Raw genomic sequence first — 24,542 nt, 5'->3', positions numbered from 1 at the left:
CAGTATAATGAGCTACCATCCAATCTATCGACATTTAGCTTGCGATGTTGCACAGAAAACAGTTTTTTGAACTTAATGAAACAAATGTATCTATCTACTTTTATACATATTTTCTTCTGTGTATCTAATTTTCTTTTAACTCTCGAAAGCTAACTCAATAAAGTATACCTATTCAATACATCCGAGAGTAGTAAAATATTGTCCTCGTTTAAATAAATAAGTTAAAGAAATAACACTTACGGATTCTGAGGGAAAAAATAAGCTTCTTTTACTTTCACAAATATGGTATATGCTTATGCTATCCACTTTAGGTACGAACTGTCACCTGACAAAAAAACACTACACTGCAAAACTATTTGCCACAATCAATTCAACATAAACCACTATTACACGCAACTATTTACACTGCTGCTTTAGTAAAATCCAGTGGTAGAAACGTCATCTTCTCTTCGCTATATGCGCAACAGGTGTTAGACTTCTTGACCTATATGGTGGAAGTTGTGTCGAGCGCAAATGCGTCTAAAAGTGCATCAGCGAGTGCAATTCGTGTTGTCTGAAAGTCACCAATGAGCCCAATGAAGGAGAGATCCCGCTGCCGAGTGCCAGCACCAACCTAAATAGACTCTGATCATCTAAATTGACTTCAATTAAATAACAACCGAAATTGTTGAAATGCGCCATTACTCCCTCGACGCTAATCTAAGTGCCAATAGTCAGGGCAAATGTTTTATTAATAATCCCCAGCAATAAAACCTTAATTAATAATTAAGCGATCGTAGACTTGATCGGCGGCATCAGTTTGAGTGCACCGCCGACATCGCGCGATCATTTCGCTCTCGTATTTAAATATTTTAAGAAATATGAAGTAATTGTTATCAAGTTTTGTGGCAAAGTGAATGTGTGGCACAAGTGTAATATTTCCGTGATGATCATTGTTGTGATTTCTTCTGGGTATTAAAATCATAAACTATCTTATGGACAAGTATTCTCATTTCCCACGGCTATAAATCATGAAATAGACATATGAGTGGTATTGATACGGATTTACAATAAAGTACTATGAACTTTCAAAATAATGATGTGGGCGTTCGCACCCCACAATGCCATGAAAACAAACATCTCGGGTGATTTTGTGGGAATCCCGCATGGTGTGTGTGTCCGCGAGACGCGGCGCGCCGGTACCCGCAGCCGAACGCAAGGGGCTTGCGACGGACCTCAGCAGGGGGAGTGGCTGTCAAGCCACGCCATTGGCTCTCTCTCCTCGCTGTACTATCGTCCTATGCGCCCGCCTCGCCCGATCTAATATCTCACTTCGGCTCATCGACGATGTAATAAAATAGCATTCCCTGCCGCACGCTTGCCGAGCTCGGTCAGTACACTCATTGGCTCGAGCTCTCCTCGGAGCATCGTATTATGGTAATATAAATTGACCAACCGTAGAGCAAATTCGGTTAGTTCGTTAAAGTTGATTAAAGCCATTTAACCGGGACGGAGACGACGAAACGAACGGCGCGAACGTCGATCCCGCGCGCTTGACTAAATGAGCTTCAATTGTTTAATATCGGAGTCGATAATTCGATTGTAAGACGGGCTCGCGCAGCCCGAGGGCGGAAGGAGCGGCAGGTAGCGGCCGCGACGGAGCCGAGCGAGGTGGGCGCGGAGGTAGCGGGTGCACACCCGCCCGCTGCCGCCGGCTACATGTACGTGTGCGGGGACGCCGGCGCTGGCCCACGGTACGAGTGCTCCTTCGAGGGCGGCGGCGGCATGGAGCAGCCGACCTTCGAGGAGCACATGTTCGGGGAGTTCGGCAAGGAGAGGCAGGTGCAGGTGGTGGTAGGTGCGAGCGGAGAGCTGCAGTACCGTGACGAGCTGCCCGTGTTCGCGCCGGACAAGCGGAAGGACGAACCGCTGCTGCTACAGCCCGTAGACGCCGCGCCGCCGCACTCTGCCCAACACCCGCCGCAACACCCGCCCCCGACCACCACTACCACCTCCTCGAAGAAGAGTGATAAGAAGAAAGGTGACAACAATGGAATTAAGAAAAAGAAAACGAGGTGAGTTTAACTTAATACTTTCAAATGTTACTTTATAATTCAATACTTATGAATTCAATTATATTGTCTTGATTTATTAAATCTTAACTTAAATCAATACCTTTTGTAAAGAACTGGTTTCCAATTTGGGTTGCAAGGTAAGAATTTAAAAAAATAAAGAGATAACTAACATTAGAAATTTACGTTTGAACTCGGTCTTGCAGTGTATTTCATAATACAAGGCTTTTGTCACTTTTGTGCAGTGACTACCTGCAACTAGCCTGCTAACTTAATTATTTTAGATAAATATATATGAAATTTATAATATATAACATTTGCATTGCTTGTGTTACTCTAAACCAGGATGACTCTTTATTAAAATATCAGTTGAATGAAAAGTACAAAGCATTAAGTAAAAAATACGAATCCTTTAGTTAGAATTTTTTTATGTGTAAATACGGAAATAAAAGTTTTCAATCATCATTTCCTAAATAATATTTTTCTAGAAATATCTATAAATTCGTGAAACAAAATAATGTAATTTGATTACATAATTTAATTTAAATTAACATGTGACTGTTATAAATTGTCTACGCGTAATTTGCTACGAAGATGCAGACCGCTACAGCTTTCTTGGTGTAGCCCAAATTGCTACGTTAATATACTTGTAGAGCTTACTTGCGTAGCTTTGAAAGGTTACGGATTTAGCGATAACGTTTACCTTTTATGGCAGCCTCGTTGATCTAGTGATCATGTTCATCTATGGATCACATTGTTTTGGGTTCGATTCCCAGATTGTAACAAGAATCGGCGTGATGACAGTTACAAAGAATCGCTAAAATATTGTATTCATCAAAATGTATATGTACATACATATTATTCATGTATGAAAAAAAGGTATTTTTACGGGATTTATTTTAAATAACGAAAACTGTAAATCTAGCGATCCGCCATGACAGGTGAAACGCCGAATTCAAAATTATGACGTCACGTCTATACAACGTGACACAAAATTACGAAATAATATTGAAGGATGCATAAGTATATTTCATAAGAAGCATATTTATTTTGCCATACAAACGAATTCAAAACATTTGTTTACTTGTGACAACCCTTATCGAAGGTAGATTACCAATACGCGCATAGTACCTACAATGAGCGACGCGTAGCTATTTAGGCAGGAGTTACATGATTTTAATTTTGCATGTGATGTTAAGGCTGTATCTGATTTCTTTCATTAAAAATTATGGCTATGGTTTACTCAAAAAATATTAGGTTTTCAGTTTCACAGATAATTCTCAGAGACAGTACATAGTGTACTATGTGTGTATGTGAAGTATTATTTCGGTTTTCATTTATACGTTGTATAAACATAATTTCGTTACGATTGAACTTCAAAATTCTCTGCACATATCAAGGATTTTGTGATTTCGAGCAATCATTTTCTAAGTTTTTTGAATCAATAATGTTATTTATTTTATATTAATAAGGTCTAATTTACCTATAACGTCACGAGTAAGGCCATCGATCCCGTCGAGCGTTTTCACGGGAAATATTTTAAAAAAAATATATTTTTATCATTTTACCTTTAATTTCTGCAATAGTAAGATATATTTTAAATATAGTAGATACTTCCTAGCAACAAAGGGCGGTTTTTAAAAATTAGTCATCGTGTCTATACTTAGGTACCTACATGTTTTTTCTATTCAAAATTTTCATTAGGGACCCAGAGTTAGGCAATAGGTGGTGTCCATCCTGTGCCTCGCAGAGCACGTTAAGTCGTCAGTCCGGGTTATCACTTACATGCGATAATAATTGTTAAAGGGCCTCCCAACTCATATTTGTAGCAGTTTATGCTCTAAAACTTTCTCTTCTAAGAGAGAAGGGACCTGTGCCCAGAGGTGGAAAATTAATAGGCCGATTATAACTTTTATCATCATCATCATCATCACTTCAAACGGTTGAAGTCCACTGCTGGACATAGGTCTTTTGTAGGGAGTTCCAAAATCCAGTCCTGAGCTGCTTGTTTCCAGCGGCTCACACAAACAGCTGTGATGTACACCCAGACCAACGCTGTACCTGGGCGGGTTACCATTCCAGCACCTTGGAAACATTCAAAGAATTATTATATATAATATTGCGAGTAACCAAGATTAAAAACAATAAATCTTATTGTGCAACTTTGAATTTCTGTCACAACTGATTCTCTTCATACTCTACTCTCTATTATACATTAAAGTTATCGACTTAAAGTAAGAACAGTATAAATAGCACTTGTTTAACTTGCTAGCAAAACAAATTAGATTAAAAGTAAGGTTTCAGAAGAAAGGACTTTATTAGCACCACATAGTTTTTCAATAATTGTCAACAACTACTTCCATTCCTTCTTTATTCTCTCAAGTTTGCAAAGCGAAGAATCTGAATTAAATAGTGCTGTCAACCGACTAGCAAAGACATTGTTTATAGTAACTCAACTTGTTTTTTAAGATCCATTTAATATTAACCATAAAGGTATATAAGTAATGTTGATATATATCCCGTTATGATAGGTACGTGTATGAAGTGTAGAATAAGTACGTACTTATGTAATTAATAGTAATAAATAAATACTAGCCAACAATAAATAGATGATGATTTTTATGCAACTTTTGGTGTTCTGAACTACATATATATATCACATATAAGTATATATATCACCAGCAGTATTATTTACAACAGGCTATGGTCCCAGCACGCTTCCATTGCGTTACCCGCTTCTAGCATTATTATTCACTACTTCAAGCACAAGTCCTTAACAACACAGACAACGTATCAAATGTCGAATGAAAATGAATGAGCTCCATTATTGAACCCCACATAACATGATATTGTAAAAGTTTCTAAAATAGAGCGACCTACCTAAAGATATTTGCTCTATAAATATGGCACTTTATTCTCCCCATTGCATAACTAATGCGATGATTTTTAAAACGCGATAAGCGACATATGGTATATACTACATTCCATCACCATACATTCCACCACACTGCAGTTATTAAAATGATAGGTAGTTAATTTATTGCGATAAAAAAGAGTGCAATAGTAAAAGTTATCCTTTCTTATAAGTTTTAGTGTCAATTCAGTTTGGAAGTTTTTTATGTTATTTAATAGATTTCTATAATATAGTTTTTTTTAGTTAATTAGGAGTTCGCTTCTCGATAAGTGAGTCACACTCACACCCTGACTGTTCTAAGTCAGAAGTTCAAGATCGGCATAAAATTCGGCATTTAAAAGGTGTGTTGTAATACGTGGTTTGATTGTATTTTACGTACTTAGTTACTGTCTGTTTTAATTTTAATGATTGCGATTTAAGTTACGGAGTGTAACATTATTCGCGTATAGAACTACGAGAAATAAGATCTAATAAGTAATTCATGCCGTAGTCGCGTCGAACAGATTATTCTTAAATATTCCCTATAGCGGATACCCACTCGAATTTTATACTTTGGCACCCCGCCATTTCACAATAATTGTTATCAGAAATTAATATCACCCTTCCGTGAATATGGATGCAGTAACAAAACACTTGATGCAGGCGCCTTAGCTATTGAGTACGAAACGCGACATAGCAGTTAATTACCCGTATAACCACAGGGAGTCAATTGCTTTATCTTGATATCCGGTAGGATCTTATTTTCTTCAGTGGAAGTACTTAGTTAAGAAACATGTAGTATTTTTATTGCAAAATATATTATGATTATTCACCTTTTTTTTTGTATATTAAACGCTTTGGTATTATATGGTTTATTTAAAAATGTATGTATTAGTTCGATATAGCGGATGGGAAAAATTTTTAAAAGCCATTTAACAGCTGAAAGAAAAAACACTATTGACTATTTAATGTCTTTATACAATTTTGACTTACTACTCGCACGAAGTAAAATCGAAGCAAAGTCAAAGTACGCAATCAATTTCTTGTCAAATGAAAACGTAACCTAAAAACGAATGACCTGAGTACTTATTAATACCTACTTAGTCGTGAAATCACATTTTTAAAAGCTTTTATATTATTTTAATATGTTTACTATTAATATTACTCCACTATAAAATACAAGTGCTGTCAATTGGGACACAATTAGAGGTGGTCACGCGCAACGGGGGTGAATTTAGTTTCACGCTCAATCAATTTCTGCGCGTGCGCCCGCAGCCATATTGCACGCGTCAGATGGTGGATGCACCGCATGATGATAAGAGTAAATTTATCCCTGAATTTGTAATTAAAACCCCGATCTCAATTTTGTTTATTTAAATGACGTAGGTAGGTACGTAGAGACTTGGCGTGTTTTCTCTAAAGAGCTTTAATAAACCCGTCAGAGCTTCTGGTCACCGAGAGTAAATTTGCCTTGTTTTTATTATGGAAATTGTTATAATTGCAAAATTAGAGATAGTTTAAGTAGCTAGTGGTAACACATGTCCATTCATTATAAGTAGGTAGGTACTTACTTATTATAACGTTTATACGTTTTCCAATTGTAAGTATTTATTTTTGTCCGCAGAACAACATTCACAGCTTACCAGTTAGAAGAGCTTGAAAGGGCGTTTGAACGTGCTCCATATCCTGATGTGTTTGCCAGAGAAGAACTAGCTCTGAAGTTGAATCTCTCTGAATCACGAGTTCAGGTCAGTACCTACCTATATGCAGTTAGAAATTTGTTTAGCGCTTCTACTTCGCCTCTCCATTTGCCGAATTCGGCAGATGTGTTAACAATATCGCTAAATGTTACTGTTTTAACAGGTATGGTTCCAAAACAGAAGAGCGAAATGGCGCAAACGCGAACCTCCTCGCAAGACTGGCTACATCGGGTCCAGTTCACCAAGTTCTACCACACTAAGTGGCGGTTTTTCCGGCATCGGAGGCAACTTACCTACGTTTCCTCAAAACGGTTTAGCGGCACCTGCGGATTCTTGGTCGTACCAACATTCGTACGAGCTCTCTTCTCATCACCTGCTTTCTTCGGGGAGCAGCGGTTATCCTGGATTTAATACTCAACCGGCCTATTCTTACACTACCGTACTCAATGGACACGACGGGCAAATGTTTGCTCCTCGACACTCTTATGAATACGGTGAAGGCAGTCCGCCTCCACTTGGAGTAAGAGATTATCCCATGATAGCTGCTCACTCGCCACACATGGAAACGCACGGGCATGACGAAAAGTTGGAATATCGAACCCACGACCATGAGGATAAATATTCGGCATGTGCGTTACAAGAGGAGCCCCCACGTTACGCCGCGCCACCTGACGATTATGAAAAATGTGGCATGGTCACCCACGAGAAGCACTATGAAATCGACCGTCATTCCGACCTATCCCAGCCGGTAGTAGTGAAAATGGAGCCCAGTCCCGGTCAACCGTACACTTCACTGCCCCCTTTTTTGAATTGAAATACTCCTTTTCGAAATTATCCTAATGATTAGATCAATTTCGAAAAGGAGTATTATATCCGGTAAGAGCTAGTGTAATGATTTTTTTACTTAGTTAAAAAGGTGTGTTTAAGGTATGTACCTACCTGCCTACGTTAGAAGTAAACTTAATTTTAAGATTTAACTGGATAAGTTGTTAATGCTGATTAGATTACAATATAATATCTATTAATGTGTAAGTTAGAAGATATCGGTGCCAATTTCGTTGTACAATGCTAATAACCAATTAATTATCTGTGAACTAGCTGGCGTTATTTTAAATTATGGCAAACCTATCGTTTGGAGAAAATTACGGAAGTTTAATTGATATAGCACAAGAAATCGTGGTAAGAGTGTGTTACGATAGGAAAGTAGGAAGCAGACAAACTGCCTAGTTTGTCTTGTGGTTAGTATGTTTGATTACGGATGGCAAGATTCGATTCCGGGATCAGGCTGTACAAAGTGTAAATGAAAGCCGAAATAATATTTCACAGGCTTTAGAGGTACATTATGTAATGTCTCAGAGACTTATCTGTGAAACCGAAAACCTAATAGTTTTTGAGTAAACCACTGCCATAGTTTTCACTGAAGGAAATCAGATGCAGCCATTATGTCACATTCAAAATTAAAATCATGTGACTACTGTCTTTTCGATTGTATGGAAAAATAAATATGCTTTTTTGATTAAATATATTTACAGGGTGATTCCCTGTTGAACATATGCTGGTCTACATCACAGGTGTCACTGGCAAGTCCGAAAAGTAGTGCCATTCATTTTCAATGTTTACTGTTAAATGTGGGACTACTTTTGACGAGTACGTTATTATACAACGAAATAAGCAACATTGTTAAGTACAGTTTTATACTCGTGCATTCCTCGTGCCTTATTGTATTATAGCTTAGTGGTTAAGTATAATCTGTTAATGCTTTGGTATTCCGGGTTTAACTCGATTGGGAATAGGTTGTTCTACTTATGACTTTAGTATTAAAATACTTATTAATTATTTAAATATATTGTATACGTTATCATCACTAAAATAATAGTAGGTATGTACCTATTTATATATTAAATAATAAATAGTAAATGTTGTACATATAATACAGTAAGGAAGATATATACTATGATAAATAGCTAAAGGTCCAACCATCATGCTATCCCAGCCTAAAATGAAAATCTCATGTAGCATACGTTATATAATTCAGATAAACTGATAATGACAGTTTTTTCAATAAATTTATCAATAAATATCCCATATGGTTTTGGGCCATCTCAACAATTTAACCTGACCAATGTCCACATAAGCCTCGCCCTACCCATAGGTAGATAGTATGGTGATAACATCTATATGGCATAAAAACCAGTGGAAAAGAACGCAGAGAACACCTCAGCACCTTGGGACACAGACTCACTCAGCCTTTCGCTCTGATTGCTACCTTTATTTCCAACTAGCTGAGCTATTTCAGTAACCCTGTTCCTCTACCGATCTTCTTATTTGATCCCGAATAGAAACTCCAAGCATAACCGTCTGCGTCATGATGAGACCTTCTTATTAGGCCAAGGCCAATAGTTAGCACCGATATTTCGATGACATGATATGCCAACCTATAGAAAGGAAGAAATTATACGAATAAAAAGTAGTATAATCACTTTCCCGTCACGTCCCTTTGTTTATGTCGACAATTCATTGACGCCATTTTAGCGCTGTAAGTTGTGAAGCTTTAACACGAGTGTCCAAGGAACTAAGATTTGAAATACTAAAACACTATATTAGTTCCTGAGACACTCATATGCCTATGTTCTTTTATTAATAAAATATAATAATGTTTTCAATTATGAACACATCTTTTATAACTTCTGTTCTAGGCACCGTACCGCATCGCATCGCTTGTTAAATTATAAATGCATTTTGTAATTATAAAAGATAAGGATAATATCGAAGTGAATTATGTGCCAAATATTTAGTTAAGGTGGAATATATTTTTTGCAATGTTTAGGTGTATTGCTAATAGATTATATTAGAAAATTTAGTTATACGTTACATAAATTTAAATTTACGTAGATATACCTACTTTTTAGGATAATATTTTGCATTTTGTTATCTATCTCATTTAAATTACAAGGCAATTGATTGTTTTGTTTCGTTATTATTAGAACCTTTGAAAAAAGACTACCAACTTTATAGCGAAGAATATGCTCCTCCGCCAATATTAATTTGAATGAGTTAATAAATACCATAGAGAAACCAAAGATAATTTCAAAATATAATAAAATGTAAGCTTGTCTAAGATCTCGCACTATTGTTTTGCGACTTGCGAAATTTAAAATTAAAAAGATTTACAACTGCAGGGTAACTCATAACACTACAGTGGAAATGTATTTAATTTTGCTTTTTTTACTAGACACGTAAGTTATTTTATAGACAACGCATGACAACTTGTAAATTAAGTTTTTAAAAGCAATAAGATAGAATTTAATGGATATTTCTGAGGATAATAATAATAATTACTATGTGCTTAATAACATGTTTTATTTACACTTCTCCTTTAACATAAATTTAAATCGAGATTGACTGATTATTGATATAAGTCTATGCATTTACTAAAAGTTTTATGCAACCCAAACCTTTTTTCGTTATATTTCACTTGTACCTACTAAAGTTACTTTGTTTTACAGTTGCATTTTTGTGCCCGATAAAATGACTGAGGTTTTAATAAACGTGGTGCCATGATTTCAGGAACAAATTCAAACTGTTTGAAAGTACAATCCACTATAAGCCTTTATAAGCCTTTTTTACCATAGAGTAATGATAGCCATACAGAGGTCATCTAGAGAAAGCAATCTAGCGGTAAGTGCATGATGAGATTTTTTAGGTCACATAGTCCGCGGCTGTTTGTTTGTTTGAAAACTTTATTGCACACACATATTTTATACAAAATAAACACATATTCAGAAGAAACTTAGAATAGAAAATAGGGCGTCCAAAGGCGGTCTTATCACTAAAGCGGTCTCTTACAGACAACCTTTTTAGGAATGCTGTTTTGTGAAAAAAAATTACAGGGCCCTCTATCTATCTATACCGAAGCCAAAATATATATTTGTTTAGGCCTTAAGGACTTGAATCCATGGCAGTACAATAAATTAAAAAAAATACATTTTTTCCGTTTGGTCTTTCTGTCTGTATCTTGGACGTCATACATTTTCCAAGAGGCAGACATTTCCTCCGAAATTTTCAGTGGGTTTCAGCTTCCTTCAATTGTACCGACAGTCACATTGTCATTGGCCTTGCATCCACTGGCTGTATCAAGAAGTTTAAAAAAAAAATGCAAGAAAATACAGACGATGTTTATTTTATAAATATATCTATGGATATTTTTTAAATATTCTCTGCTAAACGATGGTATTTTTAATGAAATAACATCAGTATGTTAACAGAAATAATAAATACAATACGACCTGAAATCGGCAGTTTTGCGTGGAGAGCCTTCATAGTATTGAAAATATCGATTTAAAAAAAAATCCTGTTTAGCGATACTTTGTGTAGCAATTTTCAACTCAATTTTATTAAGTCACATAATGCAACTAAATGCTCCCATATTTTTAAGGTTTGTTAAAACAAACATAACATTACAGTAATGCAAAGGCTTTAGTTGGATTTAATTGGTTTTATTAAGTTTGTCAAGAAAGTCTATATTTTACTAGTATTTACCAGACACTCATATAACAAACTGCTTTAATTTCTTGCTAACACTTGGCGTATCACTCTTGCCTCCGTCGAAGCGGGTCCATATTCCGTCTCCACTAAAATGATATTTCTTTTCGATTTCGTATAACACCAGACTTAATATCTCTCTGTCTGTAAGTATTCGACAGTTAATGTTATTGTAGGTACTATCGACTTCGATGTTGCTGTTTTCTTTCGCTGATGTATCTCCTTTGCGGATTTTTAGAAAAAAGTTAACGTAACGTTCTAATTCCAATCTGAAATAACATAAAAATACATTATACCTATAGAAATCAACCGCAGATTAAGAACAGAAAAGCTAGATGGTGTGTACCGGGGATGAACTTGGTCCCACAAATTTGGCTATCACCGCTGTGGTGGATGATTATGATATATGATTTCACTTTAAAAGCTCATAAATATGCCCGCAGTTGCCCGCGACTTGGTCCGCGATGAAATTTTGATTTGCCCCGAAATAAAAAAAAGGAATATAAAAAAAGGTTATTAATAGATAGTGTGCATCTCAGGCTGATTTAAGCGCATGCCCGCGACATCGTCTGGTTGGTATTCCTTATATCCCGGGAGCTTTACATGATCTGTGATTTCCCGGGAGCTTTAAATGATCTCTCATATATAACACATATATGCTCATGCAACATCCGTCCATCCAAATTTCAATTTTCTTAAGATCACGTAAATAGTTTATTTGGTAGATACGGTTACGGTTACGGCTATACGGTACGTTACATGGATGGTTTCGAACAATGAGTTTATCTCGTAAGCTGATGTCCTAATTTTACCATCTGAAGTCATGCCTCTCTTATCCTACTTTAACTGGGCCGGTTACAGCATTTGAAACTTTTCGTCTGTTGTACGTGCTTCCTTGACTTTTTAGATCATTGTTTTACAATTAATAGCATAAATGCAAATTTCGGTGGATCTAATCAAAAAACATAGGACTTTCATACAAACTTCCAACCTCTGTTTTACAGTGGCGTGCATAGAGGGTATGCACAGGGATGCATATGCAGATGATATAAAATGAAGATAATCGGCAGTAAGAGTTTTAAAAAATCCTAAGGATAGGCATTGTAAGAGTTATGAAAAAGCCTACCCTTAAGTATTTATAACTCGTACTGGAAATTTTCTTCATTTTATATCATCTGCATACCCTGTGCATACCCTCTATCCACGCCACTGCTGTTTTACGCCTTTAGAGGTAGATTTAGATAAAATATTTTCTTAACTAACGTAAATGCGTCCTAAAAATAAATCTATTTTCTAAATTTAAGTTTGTAGACTTCGTAATAAAAAAAATCAGCAAGGACTTTCATCCCATATTTTACCACCCTTAAAAGGTGATATCCAAAAAAACGTTGGTTATTTTTAATAATTATTAATAACCTAAATGCGAATTTCGGTGACTAATCTAGAAAACATAGGGCTTTCATACAATTAAGAAACGGTTCCCACGTTTTGTAAAAAATCCTGATAAACGCAAACGAAGAACGGAGGCAACAGCTATATATATTGAAATAAATATAAGGCACTTACACAGGATATAAAAGTATCTGGCAGTTTTCAAATATTACATCGTCGTCAAACAGTTTCTTTAACAAATGTATATTTTCTCCTATAACGTTTAACGCGGCGTGAAGATAGTATTTGTGCCTTCTGAGTTTGTCCAAAACAAAATTATTAGTTATTCCTTGCGCCTGAAGGGATGTGCTTATTAATATGGCAATATCTTTGCTGCAAACTTTTTCACCAAAACTGTTTATATATCTGTAAAAAAACAGAGCTACGCCGTAACTAAAGAAACTTTGCAATAGTAGGTATATCAAAACAATTTTTTTTTATTTCGCTACGATTTGGCCCTTGACTGTAATCTCACCTAAGAATCTGTATGGTGTAATTTTTTTTTTTTTAACGATAGGCCAGCGTTTGACGACAATCATGCCCGTTAGAAAGCAATGATGAGGTGCAATTTATAATTTTACAATTATTCATTGTAAAGTCAACAGGTCCTGAGGATGCTCCGGTTTCGGAGCGAAACGTGAGTAGAGGGTACATTGCCGAAGATCTGTTTGGTGTGGAGTATAAAGATTGAAAAATTATAAATTACAACATACAGATATTTCTGCTTTTCTTGGAGTTATAGCAAATTAAGCTTAATTTTCATAATATATCATGGAATTCCGCAAAGTAACGTCTGTTTCTATACAATATTAACACATTCTAGTAGAATAATATAAGGTTTGTGTTGTATTTAATTTTTAAGACAATTTAACGATATGCAATATTAAGATAAGTTTGGAAGAGGCAGGCTGAACGAGTTGTGTTCTTTGTCTCTTTGATTATCTTCGAAAAAAAAGGAACATGGCGACATTCGACAGAGGCAAGATGACGAAGCTATTTGGCAAACATAATATAATTATTGCATGGTCTGTATTATCAAACTTATTGCACAAGAAGTAAGTTATTGTATGTTAGTATTAGAGCTTTTGTGACAGCTCATCCAGGGAAGTACTATCGCCAAGCTTATTTCTGCCGTGTTCCGGTCTGAAGAGCGTGGATGCCGGTGTAATTAAAGGCACATAAGGCTTAACACCTAAGCCTCTAATTGATGGACACAGTGCGACATGTTGTAGGACGTACTCCTTGCATGCCCTGTGAAGTATTACTGTGTTTATAGGCGATGGTTTTCCAGTTACCATCAGGTAGGTCATCTGTTAGGAACGTTAATAATTACTATAAAAAAAGGATTATTGCTCCAATACTCACGTGTTAAATAACTTTGTCGATGAAACTAAATTGTTCAGACTGTAGCACTGTTTCTGAGCTGCTCTGATTTTGTTTAGGCGATTCATCATCTTGCGTTCGTGCACGACCATGTAAAGCACCTGGAATAAAACAGATTTTGGTTTTGGACTCACTCTAGTGTTTTTAGTTATTGATAAGTATAACTCAGCGAGTCGCGAAGCTGAAGTGGCATAAGGACCCCAATCGGTTCTCCGAGCTATGTAAAGGCGGAGCTTTACATAGCTCGGAGAACCGATTGGGGTCCCAAAGTGCTAGAATGGCGACTTTATATTAATTGAAAGACAGAACCTAAACTGACTGTAAATATCAGTTAGGTCGGAAGAGGAATTTACAACATTAAAAATCCCGTGGTAATCGTTTTTTTTTTCTAGGATACCTGTGTCTATCTCCAGGATGCAAGCGCTCCCGTGCAAAATTTCGCCAAAATCGGTTGGTTGTTGAAGCCGTGCACGGGTAGCAAAGGATTTTTTTATAAATTTCCTTAGAACGTTACCCTGTAATAAGTTTGTAAAAAGAACTCACTCGAGGATTTGTTGATAGAATTTGATATTCCTTCACGTTGGACAGCTGTTCCAGACGTTCTCGAACAGTTTTCGGTCGCATGCAATACACTCTGAGACAATGTTGTTGAGCATCATCCGAAATGTTGTATTGCTGAAACATTTTTAATTAATTTAAATTTCTAAATTATAAAATCGGAAATATCAAATAGCACACGCTGCTTTACAAGGGCAGTAGGATTAGTGAAATATTTCATAATAGTCAAAATCTATTGCTTTTATTTGCGAACCATTGAGTACAGGTTAATAACAAGACACTGTACCCAGTCTACGGAAAAAATATCTAGATTTTTAGACAAATTGAAGATAAGCCGCTTTCTATGGTACCTAATACTTCACTTCCGCCTTCACTTCAACCTACTCAGGTTTAAACAACTTTTTAGTTTTATTTCAAGATAAAGAGAGATTACTTTTTTATGTTAATGGCAAATTTTATCATTTTATTAATTCAGAAAAGATTGATAACAAACAATTAAAGCTTTCTCTGTTAAGAAATAAACCTCAGTGAAATCAGGATAGAATTTGTAGTAAGTAATGTTTCCGTAGTAAACTAAAAGTAAAATAAAATGAATCAATAGATAATAATTAAGTATCAGGGAAATTTCTCAGGTAAACAAAGTGAAATATATTGAAATTTATTCTAAAATCTGTTTAAATTTAAACTCTCCTATAAGGCAACTTTTAATAGAGAATAGATTAAGATAATCATCAATATAACCATAATTATCCTAATTATAGTCCTACTGCTGGATCCAGGCCTTCTATCATAAGAAAGAGGGATATGAAACTTACACATTCCACTCGACAATACCGTATACGTACGCGGCCTTAGATGATACTCGTCACCATTTGCTTCTTGATTATTATCTGGTGTGGTTATCAATAATAAGTAATAATCACCTCCAACTTTTCTAATATATGTGCGTTTTAAGTAATCAAAAATAAAAGTGAAGGAAAATTTCGTTAGGTACTGTGCCTGAGAGATCTACATAATGATCTCAAAGGTATGTGGAGTCCACAAATTCGCACTGGGCCAGCGTGGTGGACAGCCTTAACCCCTTCTAATTGTGGGAGGAGACTCGTGCCCTGTAGTGGACCGGTAATGGGTCCATGTGAAGTTTATGATGATGAATATACAATGCAATATGCAATCTCGATGTCAGAGTGATCTGTCGTCATTGCCAGATTATGATAAGATCGCGAGATTACCATTGTCCATGATCCATTTAAACAAGATTACCATTAATTATTAAGTATTACCGTTAACAAATTTTTTATTTCCAAAACTGCTTGGTAATTATTCTTCAGGATTGCTGGTTCAGCTCGGATAACGTCTCTAATGTCCATGCCACCCAGTGAATCAACATTATCCAATATAAGTTTTGTGTTCACAGGATCTGATGATATGATGAAGCCATTACTCCTTATAGTTTCTTTACTAAATTTTATATCATTCTCAGCAATATTTAATGCTTCTTTGATATCACACATTGGTCTGTGTTTCAATGGAAGATAATTTTTACAGTAGTTTCTAAATTCATCTGATGTTATGCACAACTTCCATTGTAAATATCTTTCTAAGACACTCATGCGTACAGTTACTGCAAAATAACCGATGACTTAATACATTTCCAAGTAACATAGCAACTGTGAAAAAAGAGCTATAAAGCTAATAGCATACCATAAACCATGCGACTTTTTTGTGACCATGTAGATTAAGGCTATAGAATCACTGAGGTTTTATAACCAGTTCACTGTCATAAAATTCTACACACAACATGGTGTGCCCATTACTGGCCCACTGTAGGACACCAGACTCCTTTCAGAATCAGAAGGGTTTTATCTGTTCTTAACCACAATGACTCGACAAGGATTGTTTCACTTCACACACCTTTGAGTACATTATATAACAAAGGCTTACAGATTTCATCAAAAGCTTTAAACCCACATAACTCTGAAAAGTTATAGGTACAAGCTGGGGATTAAATTCAGTCCCTAGCCTTACCCAATATTATGGAACATTAATGGAACTTTCTTACATCATTCACAATAATTATTATGTTGCTACGTACAAATATTTGTATTGGTGTCTTGAAAATTCTTATATTGGTGGCACTCTTTTGGCCACTCATGGAAATGTTCATGTAATTTTTCCTCCATATTGACATTATCCCGTAACAGACCTTTATTTTTTAATTGTGTAATTGTTCTAGATTTGACAAATGTGTGGTATCTGAAAAAGAAATAATATGAGTATTTTTTGAAATTATTATCTACTAGATTTTGCTTACGTTATTTGTCCGTATTTATTATGGTTTTTAACAAATCCTGTAAAAACTCAAACATATGCCAAAAATCAAGTTGATGGGTTTCTTACTTAGGGTGTGAAAATTTGCTTACTTACCTTTGTGTTTATAATTGTAACAAGGAACAGAGATTTGATTTTTGTTTGTAAATATTTGTGTGTAATGAATGGACTAAAACTGCTGAAATCTGATTTTAAATATTTTATCACATACAGAATGTAGGATAGGCTTTATATTACTTGAGCATCAACATGATTTTAGTCTGAAATAACAGTTTCCATAATGAAAAAATTCCATTATATGCTATCCATAATGAACATATAATGAAATTTCATATCACTTCAGATGTAAGTACTATGAAATTCAAAAATATTGGTATTTTAAGTATCTAAATAAATTTGGAGGGCCATATACTTACCTAATTTTATAGATAAGCCACAATTAGACATTTAATGTCAACAATAAATTAATAGTGAAGAGTGATTGCCAATTTTACATTCTATCATTTATTGATTCTTAACACTGCTAAATTATATATAAATTAAAATACCACCTTTTAAAATGTATAAAAAAGACTTTTGAGAGGCTTTTGTGTACCCAAGCAACCTTGCCAATTGTTATTATTAGGCATGCAATATTAACCTTACAAAAAAGTTGTATGTAGTTTAGGATATAATGCAAAATGCTAATATTGCACCCTTGCGTAAGGAGGAGTTTCTGTCTATGAGCAAGGTACTCACACAGCATCACATACATTTATAAGCATAGTTAATGCTGATGCATAGTTAATGCAAAAGAAATAGGAACAGGGAAAAGCTACATAAAAATATTCTTTAAATTCTTTAGGTATATTATATAAAATATTCTTTAGTATGTTCAATATCTATGGAATTTGACTTATAGATAATTTCTTTACATATAATCTAAATATTGGACTAGGTTAAGACTCAATAATTTAATGAATCAGAATCCATTTGTTGCAGCAATTAACATTATCAAATGAATATACCTTATTATATGTGTAGGAAGTATACTGGTAAAGTCACATTCTTTCAAAATTTCTCCATAGTTATCCATTGATATTGGATTCATACAGAAGATATGTGGTTCAAGGCAAGCATCTTCTGCACTTATAGCAAATTTGCTTAAGACCTGCAGAGTACATTTTAAGCTCTCCTCACTTAGACTTATAATTTTAGGGTGCTTTCTTTGTAGATGTGATGAGATATTGTCTGGTAAAGCGCCTGAAATTATATTATAGTGTACAGAACGATTTGTTAGTTCTTGACTTTACTTACTACTACAATGATAAAGATAAAGTTTACTATAAATTATATACTATTAATAATACAAACCGAACACTGTGCTATAGAGGCTTAAGAATGGAACACCACGGCAATATTGACGATTATGATTTATTAGAATTGTAGCTATACAAATGTGAACCGGTACTTTTAATGATTGGATAACTCGTACTAGGTTCATGGTGTTATAGGTTATTTGTTAAAATATATATACTTATTTACACATAGCTACATTATAGTGATATAAAACTTAGGTAATTTAAATTATTCATAATTTTCACGAATTCTCTAACTTTGTTTACAAATATTTACAGAATCTGTAATGTCAAATAAGACTTTTTGTCTCTCTATCTGGAAAAGGCATTGACAAATTTAATTGTCATACCTCACCGGTAACCACAGAGACCACACAGGGACGGATCAAAGATCTGGACTCGACGGAAAAAGACAATACCGTTATATAGATTAATTCAAAGGATTAATTGACATTTTTATTTACCTAAGCTTTGTGATAATCATTGGATACATTTCAACTTACAGGCACTACAATGTGGGGCAATGAAAATCCTTTTTTACTGGCTACTCTACCTAACTCTACTAGCTCAAACATTGTGTGTTTAATTTATTTAGTTTGAAATTTTACTGTGAATAATCTCAACCAAATATAAAAAAAAAATTAGGTGTAACGTACCGATACATTTTTTACTATCTTTTTCAGGCCGTGATAGTCAAATTGATTTCACTATTTACTTTACGTTTGTATCGGTGACCGAGTCAGATATGCAAACAGTCATGCAAGTGTGGAAACTAATGATCAATAAATCAGTGCGATAGAAAACCAATCCGTATGTACTGCGGGCTGTTACCTTGGCCAACGATATATCGATTAGCAACACAACGTACATTAAATACTGATACATACAAATCGATATTTTTCTGCAAGCTTATTTGTCACTGTTGATTGTATTATTAACCTGTGGTCACTTTATAAATATTAATTTATTATACAGACCAGTAAATAAATAGCTACTATTGCTAAAACGCCCCCGTTTTTTATATTTTGCCACAGTCAGTGGCAGTCATTATCGCGATAATACCTTTATTGTTTTTAGTTATGTGATTAAAATAGATATTTTCAGCTCAGATACGCCTAGTATGTTTATGACTTTCAGCTTCAATTCACGGCTCTTTGGTGACCATTTAAAAAATAATACTTATTTAACTTGAATGAATTAGTAAAATGAAGATATATAATAATTTGAGGGTTGCGGGTAATAAACCGCTGTAATGCCAGATTTATTTATTATTTGATTCCTCGAACTTTCAAATTAATAGGTTGAACGGTGAGGTGGGTGTTACAATGAACTCAACAGGACTATTAAAATACAATATAATATGGGAAAATTAATTAACCGAAACATTCTTGCAAGTTTTTCTATTAAAAATAATATCGTAAACTGTTCACTATAGTTTTACCCACATTACCTAAGGGTGCTAACATATAATTATAATAATTGATATTACTATAGAAATAAGTACTAATAGATGTGAACTTATTACTTCTGAGTTTAGACTAGATTAAATATGAATTAAATATTTCAATTTTGCAATACCTCTGAAACTATGTATTCAAATAACATGCTGTAAAGAGCATGTTTTATGTACCTTTAACAATATGCCTAAAAATGATGATTGAAAAGATCCTTTTTATTTTGAAATTGTATTAGACATAAAATTGTGTGATGGTAGCTTATTTATAATCAACTAAAGGGTAATATTTGGTGTTTACATATGGCAAAGGTACCATTAAGTAAGAGCATGTGAAGAAAGAAGCAGTGGGGTTTTTTCCTGTGGCTTGCTTTACTTAATACCGACTGAATTCTTTTTAATACTGGATATAATATGGATTAAAGTTATTTCTGAATAAAGCCGCTTTCCAATTATGAAACAATGATTAAAATTGGTTCAGTAATTTCAGTTCAAATTAATCATTCCTCTTTGAAATAAAATTTAAGATTTATATTGTACATTAAAAAATAACTTTTAAAAATGAATAATACTATTTCAGATGGATTGGACAGCAGTTTATAACCAATTCAAACAAACTTGGCTTACCACAATTCTTAGCTTGATTTTATTTTCTGGGGTTACTTACTTCTTGATATGGTCTGAGGTAAGAATGTTTCAGTTCAAAAAATATTTAAAATTACCTAAATTAGGTTCTTATTTAAGGGTATTTGTATAGACTAGGAAAGAGTTTCTTTTGAACTTAAAGAGGGATTAGAAAGAATTATGAGTCTTGGTTTTTTTTATATTATATTAATAATTAAGGGCATTAAAATCTACATATTTTAAATAAAATACCTTTTAACAGCTTTTATTTTTAAAAAATCTCTAGAGTCCAGGAATTAAAGAAAATTGTACATTTTACAAAATATATGTGGATTCAAAGTCATTCACATAATATAAGCTATAATAGACCATTGTTGTATAATCATTTCAGGGTCAAACCATACGAGGCAACCTAATTCTGGAAGAACTGGTTTCTGCAGCAGAGAGTATAGATGTGCACAATGGAGATGAAGCAGAACGCTATGAAGGCCGGGTAGTACATATCGTAGGCCCATTAAGAGTCCTGGAACCCATCTCTGAGCCTGATTACAACATTCATGTACAAGCTGTGAAATTGAGAAAGAGAGTGCAAATGTACCAATGGATAGAGGAAACGACGTAAGCAATATTGCTTTTTTAATATAACCTTATATTTAGTAAAGGTGTTTTTACAAGCTACAATCACCATGTGATGTAAATGATGTATGGCATCATTTAAATTTAAAAATAACAAAGCATTTGTTTAATTTTGTGTGGTAATTTTGTATTTTGATTTTAAAATCATTCAATTTGATACAAATATTACAAGGTGTGTCCATTTGTTCATTTATTTGTAACTATTGTTCAACCTGGGTAACTTGATGAATTTTGACACACTTATAACTTGTATCCTGGAAGAGAGACAGTTCCGGCAACATTATAAAGAACCATATTATGAAACACAGATGTAATAGTTAGATATATAAAATTTATTGACAGTTGTGTGATTTAATGAATTGTTTTTACTCAGTGAAACTGAAAATTTTTTGAGTGAGCCAGCTGAAGAATCTCAGAAAACTTATTGGTACCATAAAGACTGGAGAGATCATGTGGTTGAGTCATCCTTATTTTACATCAGACCAGGACACCATAATCCAGCATCCATGCCAATGTTTAGTGAAACTCATATAGCAGATAATGTTAAAATTGGATGGATGCATTTGGGTAAGATAACAAAAGTACTCATTTAGATGCTGTGAACCAAAAATACAGTATGTACAATGTACATATTAGAATTATGCACCCAGAAACTTTTAGGGATATCTAATTTATCATTAGAATAGTAGCATAGTAGAGCTCATGAACTAGTAGTAAAAGTTGGTACAATAGTTTGTTAATGTTTTTTAGGGTTAGATGTAAAAAGGAAAGTTAACGACTATTATGAAATCTGGTCAGACACAAGACCTGATCGGAGTGACATTAAACTTCACTCTGGCTTTTATTATCATGGAAACAGTGCACTCGAACATGAAATAGGTGATCTTCGAATTCATTTCTCTTATGCGGGACGAGAGGATGACATTGTAAGTCTTATTTTGCCTGGCTTATGTATTAAAATGTTGACAATGAACTATTATTTTAGTGTACAATGTATCCTCTTTCCCAAATTTGCTCCTAAAATAGGAAATATTATATAAACCTGCATACCATGCTAACTTTACCAACAATTACTTTGTTATAATCAAGACATATTCAAACCACAAACGCTAAGGAACCCTATAAAACAATCCTTTCAGTAGATCTCAAGATGAGATGATCTCATTATAAAATGCTGGTTTATGTTCTATTAGTCTGTTTTAAGGACCTTACCCTTTCTATTTTTTATTTCTTCCCTGAATGTTCTGTAAAGTAGGTATAAATATGTAGCTTCCATTTGTTGTTTTTTGCAAAACTCAAAAAGTAGTTCCTTTGTATTTTTTACACTACATTGTATTTCTTTTAAAGAATGCTCCTATATGGGTTTGTTTACATTACAGAAAACTTATACTATGTCGAAAAACTAGTATTTTTTTTGAACATCAAAAACACTCTTTCCATATCAAAACCTGGTTAGTTGTTTTTGAAATGCTCAAATAATTATTATTTAACCAAATAACTAATCATATTAAGTTTTTCAACATACATGAAACCTGTGCTAAGTGAAAACTTAATTTCAGTACACAGCAGTTGGTGTAGTTGAGAGAGGTGTTCTTCAACCATACAGTCTAGAGAAATTTCCTACAGCAGACCCATTGTCATTAATGAGAAAGGGCTCATACAGTCTCAAGCAGTTATATGATGTGGAAAAAAGTGTTGTAAATACACATACATGGAAATACCGAATGCTGGGTTTTGTGCAAGTTTTTGCATCTGCCATGACACTTCATCCTGAATGGCTGACTCTATGTAAGTAGCAACTCAAGACTGTCAAATTTGATAATTCATCTTTATTAAAAGTTGGTATGTACAATAAATGTTAGTATTTTTTACAGTTATGCAATTTCACTGGATTTCAAGCAATTTAAGGAGGTGTACAAGACTTTGGATCAATTTGGTTCTATCATTTTCATACACAATGTTCATCATATCTATACCATGGTAAGACAATAGATTATTTTATGCAATGTCAAGAAAACCTAGTATCTATTAACAAGCCATAACAACCGAATAAGTGTAACCAATAAGACACAAATTTTCCACAAGTATGTTAAATTATGCTATTGTGTAAAGATCAATGCATATATTATTTTATATTAAATTTTTATCACACTCAAAAAACACAGGCTAAACTTAAGTTCTCAGAAAATAACTGACCATTTTTTCTGTATGGAAGTTGTATGCCAGGCTTTTCACCTGCGATTCGTTTATCAATTATTAGTCAGAGCCACAGTTTTCGGCATTCCAACGTAACCTGGACATTTTTAATTAAAAATAATCAACCTCAAACCGAAAATGTTAACAACATATTAGTTACTGAAAATGGCACGGGGATTTTTTTTATGCGAGCCAAGGCCACAGTAACTATAGACTAACCTCATCCTGTGTTACATTACTTATGAACTTTCGTTTCATTGGGGAAAAACTACCTGTGTCATATTCATAAATAAATAAAAGACCTTTCTAAAATGATACTAATTTTCTGATTTCATTGAGTTCAGTTTGAGATATTATAGTTATTTTCATATTTGCAGGTTGTTCCATAAGCCAACTTTCGGGGTTATGGTTCTTGGAGGTGTAGTGTTGCCTATACTGCATTACTCCACACTTTTGTCTAGAGACCCACCAGACTCAATAAGATACACTCGCTGGGAGGATCGCTGATCTGCCTGTGGAAATTGCTCAAACTGGTTGTTGAATATTAATTTATGAACTTTTTACACCTATTGGTTTGTGTCAGTCATAGTGCACTCTGCAATTATTGCATCCTCTGTCAATTCAGAGGATGCAATAATTGTCTATCAACACCTCATGTAATTGATTCATTGAATTTTGTATTTATGTGCTTACAACAGAATACTTTGTTTTTAAAAGTTTTATCATACAAATAAGTGAATAAGTCAATAATTGTATGTTATAACTGTTAATCTTTTGATATTTTGTGAGTAAGCATATTGGATTGGTTTATTTAGCAAAGAAATATTGGGAGTAGGTTTTATAGAAATAACCAGTAAAATCCTTTAAAGTATTTAATTTGTTTCATTACCATGTTTATAAACAATAACAGTCAGAAAGTTACACTGAAAGATGCTAATTAGTCTTTAATGGTATTATCATTAAAAGGATTACATTGGATTAAGGATGGATAAGGATGGATTGGATATAGTTCTCACAGAACTGGTTTCATCAGCCTATTCTAGGAGTAAATCAAGTGGGAACTTCTACTCTTTAATGAGTTTATGTATTAATCGAAGATATCACAAAGCTTCCTGAATGCTGCTCTGAATTAAATCCTAGCCAAATTAAAATCTCTTTTTTGCCTAAATAGTGACTACATACAGTACCTTATAATATAGATCCCTTATGGACAGGTATCATGTAAATATATCTATATAAATAATACTGTTATAATGATAAAACTAATTGGTATTCTTAGTAATATCAGATACAATTTTCCAATTTTAGGCCGGTTGTATTAGGATAATCATCTGGAAAATTAATGTTGATTGTCAGACGATGAGGAGGAATCACTGTCCTCAGATTCTGAGCTGCTGTTAATGTCAC

General features: G+C 34.2%; 3 protein-coding genes across 5 annotated transcripts; 2 read left to right on the top strand and 1 right to left on the bottom strand.

Annotated features, from left to right (window-relative positions):
• Window positions 1-1,280: 1,280 nt before the first annotated feature.
• On the top strand, window positions 1,281-7,980 carry LOC120637814 (retinal homeobox protein Rx3-like). Its single transcript, XM_039909837.1, has 3 exons — window positions 1,281-2,054; window positions 6,569-6,692; window positions 6,808-7,980. Exons 1-3 carry the CDS (start codon window positions 1,699-1,701, stop codon window positions 7,456-7,458), a joined length of 1,131 nt encoding a protein of 376 aa, XP_039765771.1. The 5' UTR covers window positions 1,281-1,698; the 3' UTR covers window positions 7,459-7,980.
• Window positions 7,981-11,119: 3,139 nt separating this feature from the next.
• Window positions 11,120-18,545, bottom strand: LOC120637813 (transcription termination factor 5, mitochondrial-like). The gene is made up of 8 exons (XM_039909836.1): window positions 18,243-18,545; window positions 17,897-18,131; window positions 16,654-16,814; window positions 15,842-16,182; window positions 14,544-14,675; window positions 13,983-14,101; window positions 12,753-12,983; window positions 11,120-11,455 (listed from the first exon to the last, which is right to left on the bottom strand). Exons 1-8 carry the CDS (start codon window positions 18,370-18,372, stop codon window positions 11,191-11,193), a joined length of 1,614 nt encoding a protein of 537 aa, XP_039765770.1. The 5' UTR covers window positions 18,373-18,545; the 3' UTR covers window positions 11,120-11,190.
• A 639-nt stretch (window positions 18,546-19,184) lies between these two features.
• On the top strand, window positions 19,185-24,006 carry LOC120623216 (transmembrane protein 43 homolog). 3 transcript variants are annotated; one of them, XM_039889101.1, is made up of 8 exons: window positions 19,185-19,539; window positions 20,260-20,364; window positions 20,695-20,921; window positions 21,313-21,506; window positions 21,690-21,865; window positions 22,499-22,727; window positions 22,802-22,919; window positions 23,513-24,006. In XM_039889101.1, exons 2-8 carry the CDS (start codon window positions 20,260-20,262, stop codon window positions 23,640-23,642), a joined length of 1,179 nt encoding a protein of 392 aa, XP_039745035.1. In that variant the 5' UTR covers window positions 19,185-19,539; the 3' UTR covers window positions 23,643-24,006. The 3 variants fall into 3 exon arrangements, with proteins under 3 accessions (XP_039745035.1, XP_039745037.1, XP_039745036.1); XM_039889103.1 differs by having other exon boundaries at window positions 19,187-19,539; window positions 22,814-22,919; XM_039889102.1 differs by lacking the exon at window positions 19,185-19,539 and adding an exon at window positions 19,820-20,154.
• The last annotated feature ends 536 nt before the right edge of the window (window positions 24,007-24,542 follow it).

The sequence above is a fragment of the Pararge aegeria genome, chromosome 4, assembly GCF_905163445.1.
Source record: "Pararge aegeria chromosome 4, ilParAegt1.1, whole genome shotgun sequence".
Classification (NCBI taxonomy): Eukaryota; Metazoa; Arthropoda; class Insecta; order Lepidoptera; family Nymphalidae; genus Pararge; species Pararge aegeria.
This window is presented reverse-complemented; position numbering and strand designations above follow the sequence as displayed.

What these genes read in the sequence shown, in the direction of transcription:
- LOC120637813 (XM_039909836.1), bottom strand. Translation starts at nt 18,372, where the DNA reads ATGAACCTAGTACGAGTTATCCAATCATTAAAAGTACCGGTTCACATT. An exon ending in CTTCCTACACATATAATAAG is followed by an intron (nt 16,815 to 17,896) that starts GTATATTCATTT and finishes TTTCTTTTTCAG; the next exon opens with ATACCACACATTTGTCAAAT. An exon ending in CAGATACTTTTATATCCTGT is followed by an intron (nt 11,456 to 12,752) that starts GTAAGTGCCTTA and finishes ATGTTATTTCAG; the next exon opens with ATTGGAATTAGAACGTTACG.
- LOC120623216 (XM_039889101.1), top strand. Translation starts at nt 20,260, where the DNA reads ATGGATTGGACAGCAGTTTATAACCAATTCAAACAAACTTGGCTTACC. An exon ending in ACTTCTTGATATGGTCTGAG is followed by an intron (nt 20,365 to 20,694) that starts GTAAGAATGTTT and finishes TAATCATTTCAG; the next exon opens with GGTCAAACCATACGAGGCAA. An exon ending in AATTGGATGGATGCATTTGG is followed by an intron (nt 21,507 to 21,689) that starts GTAAGATAACAA and finishes AATGTTTTTTAG; the next exon opens with GGTTAGATGTAAAAAGGAAA.
- LOC120637814 (XM_039909837.1), top strand. Translation starts at nt 1,699, where the DNA reads ATGTACGTGTGCGGGGACGCCGGCGCTGGCCCACGGTACGAGTGCTCC. An exon ending in ATTAAGAAAAAGAAAACGAG is followed by an intron (nt 2,055 to 6,568) that starts GTGAGTTTAACT and finishes TTTTGTCCGCAG; the next exon opens with AACAACATTCACAGCTTACC. An exon ending in TCTCTGAATCACGAGTTCAG is followed by an intron (nt 6,693 to 6,807) that starts GTCAGTACCTAC and finishes CTGTTTTAACAG; the next exon opens with GTATGGTTCCAAAACAGAAG.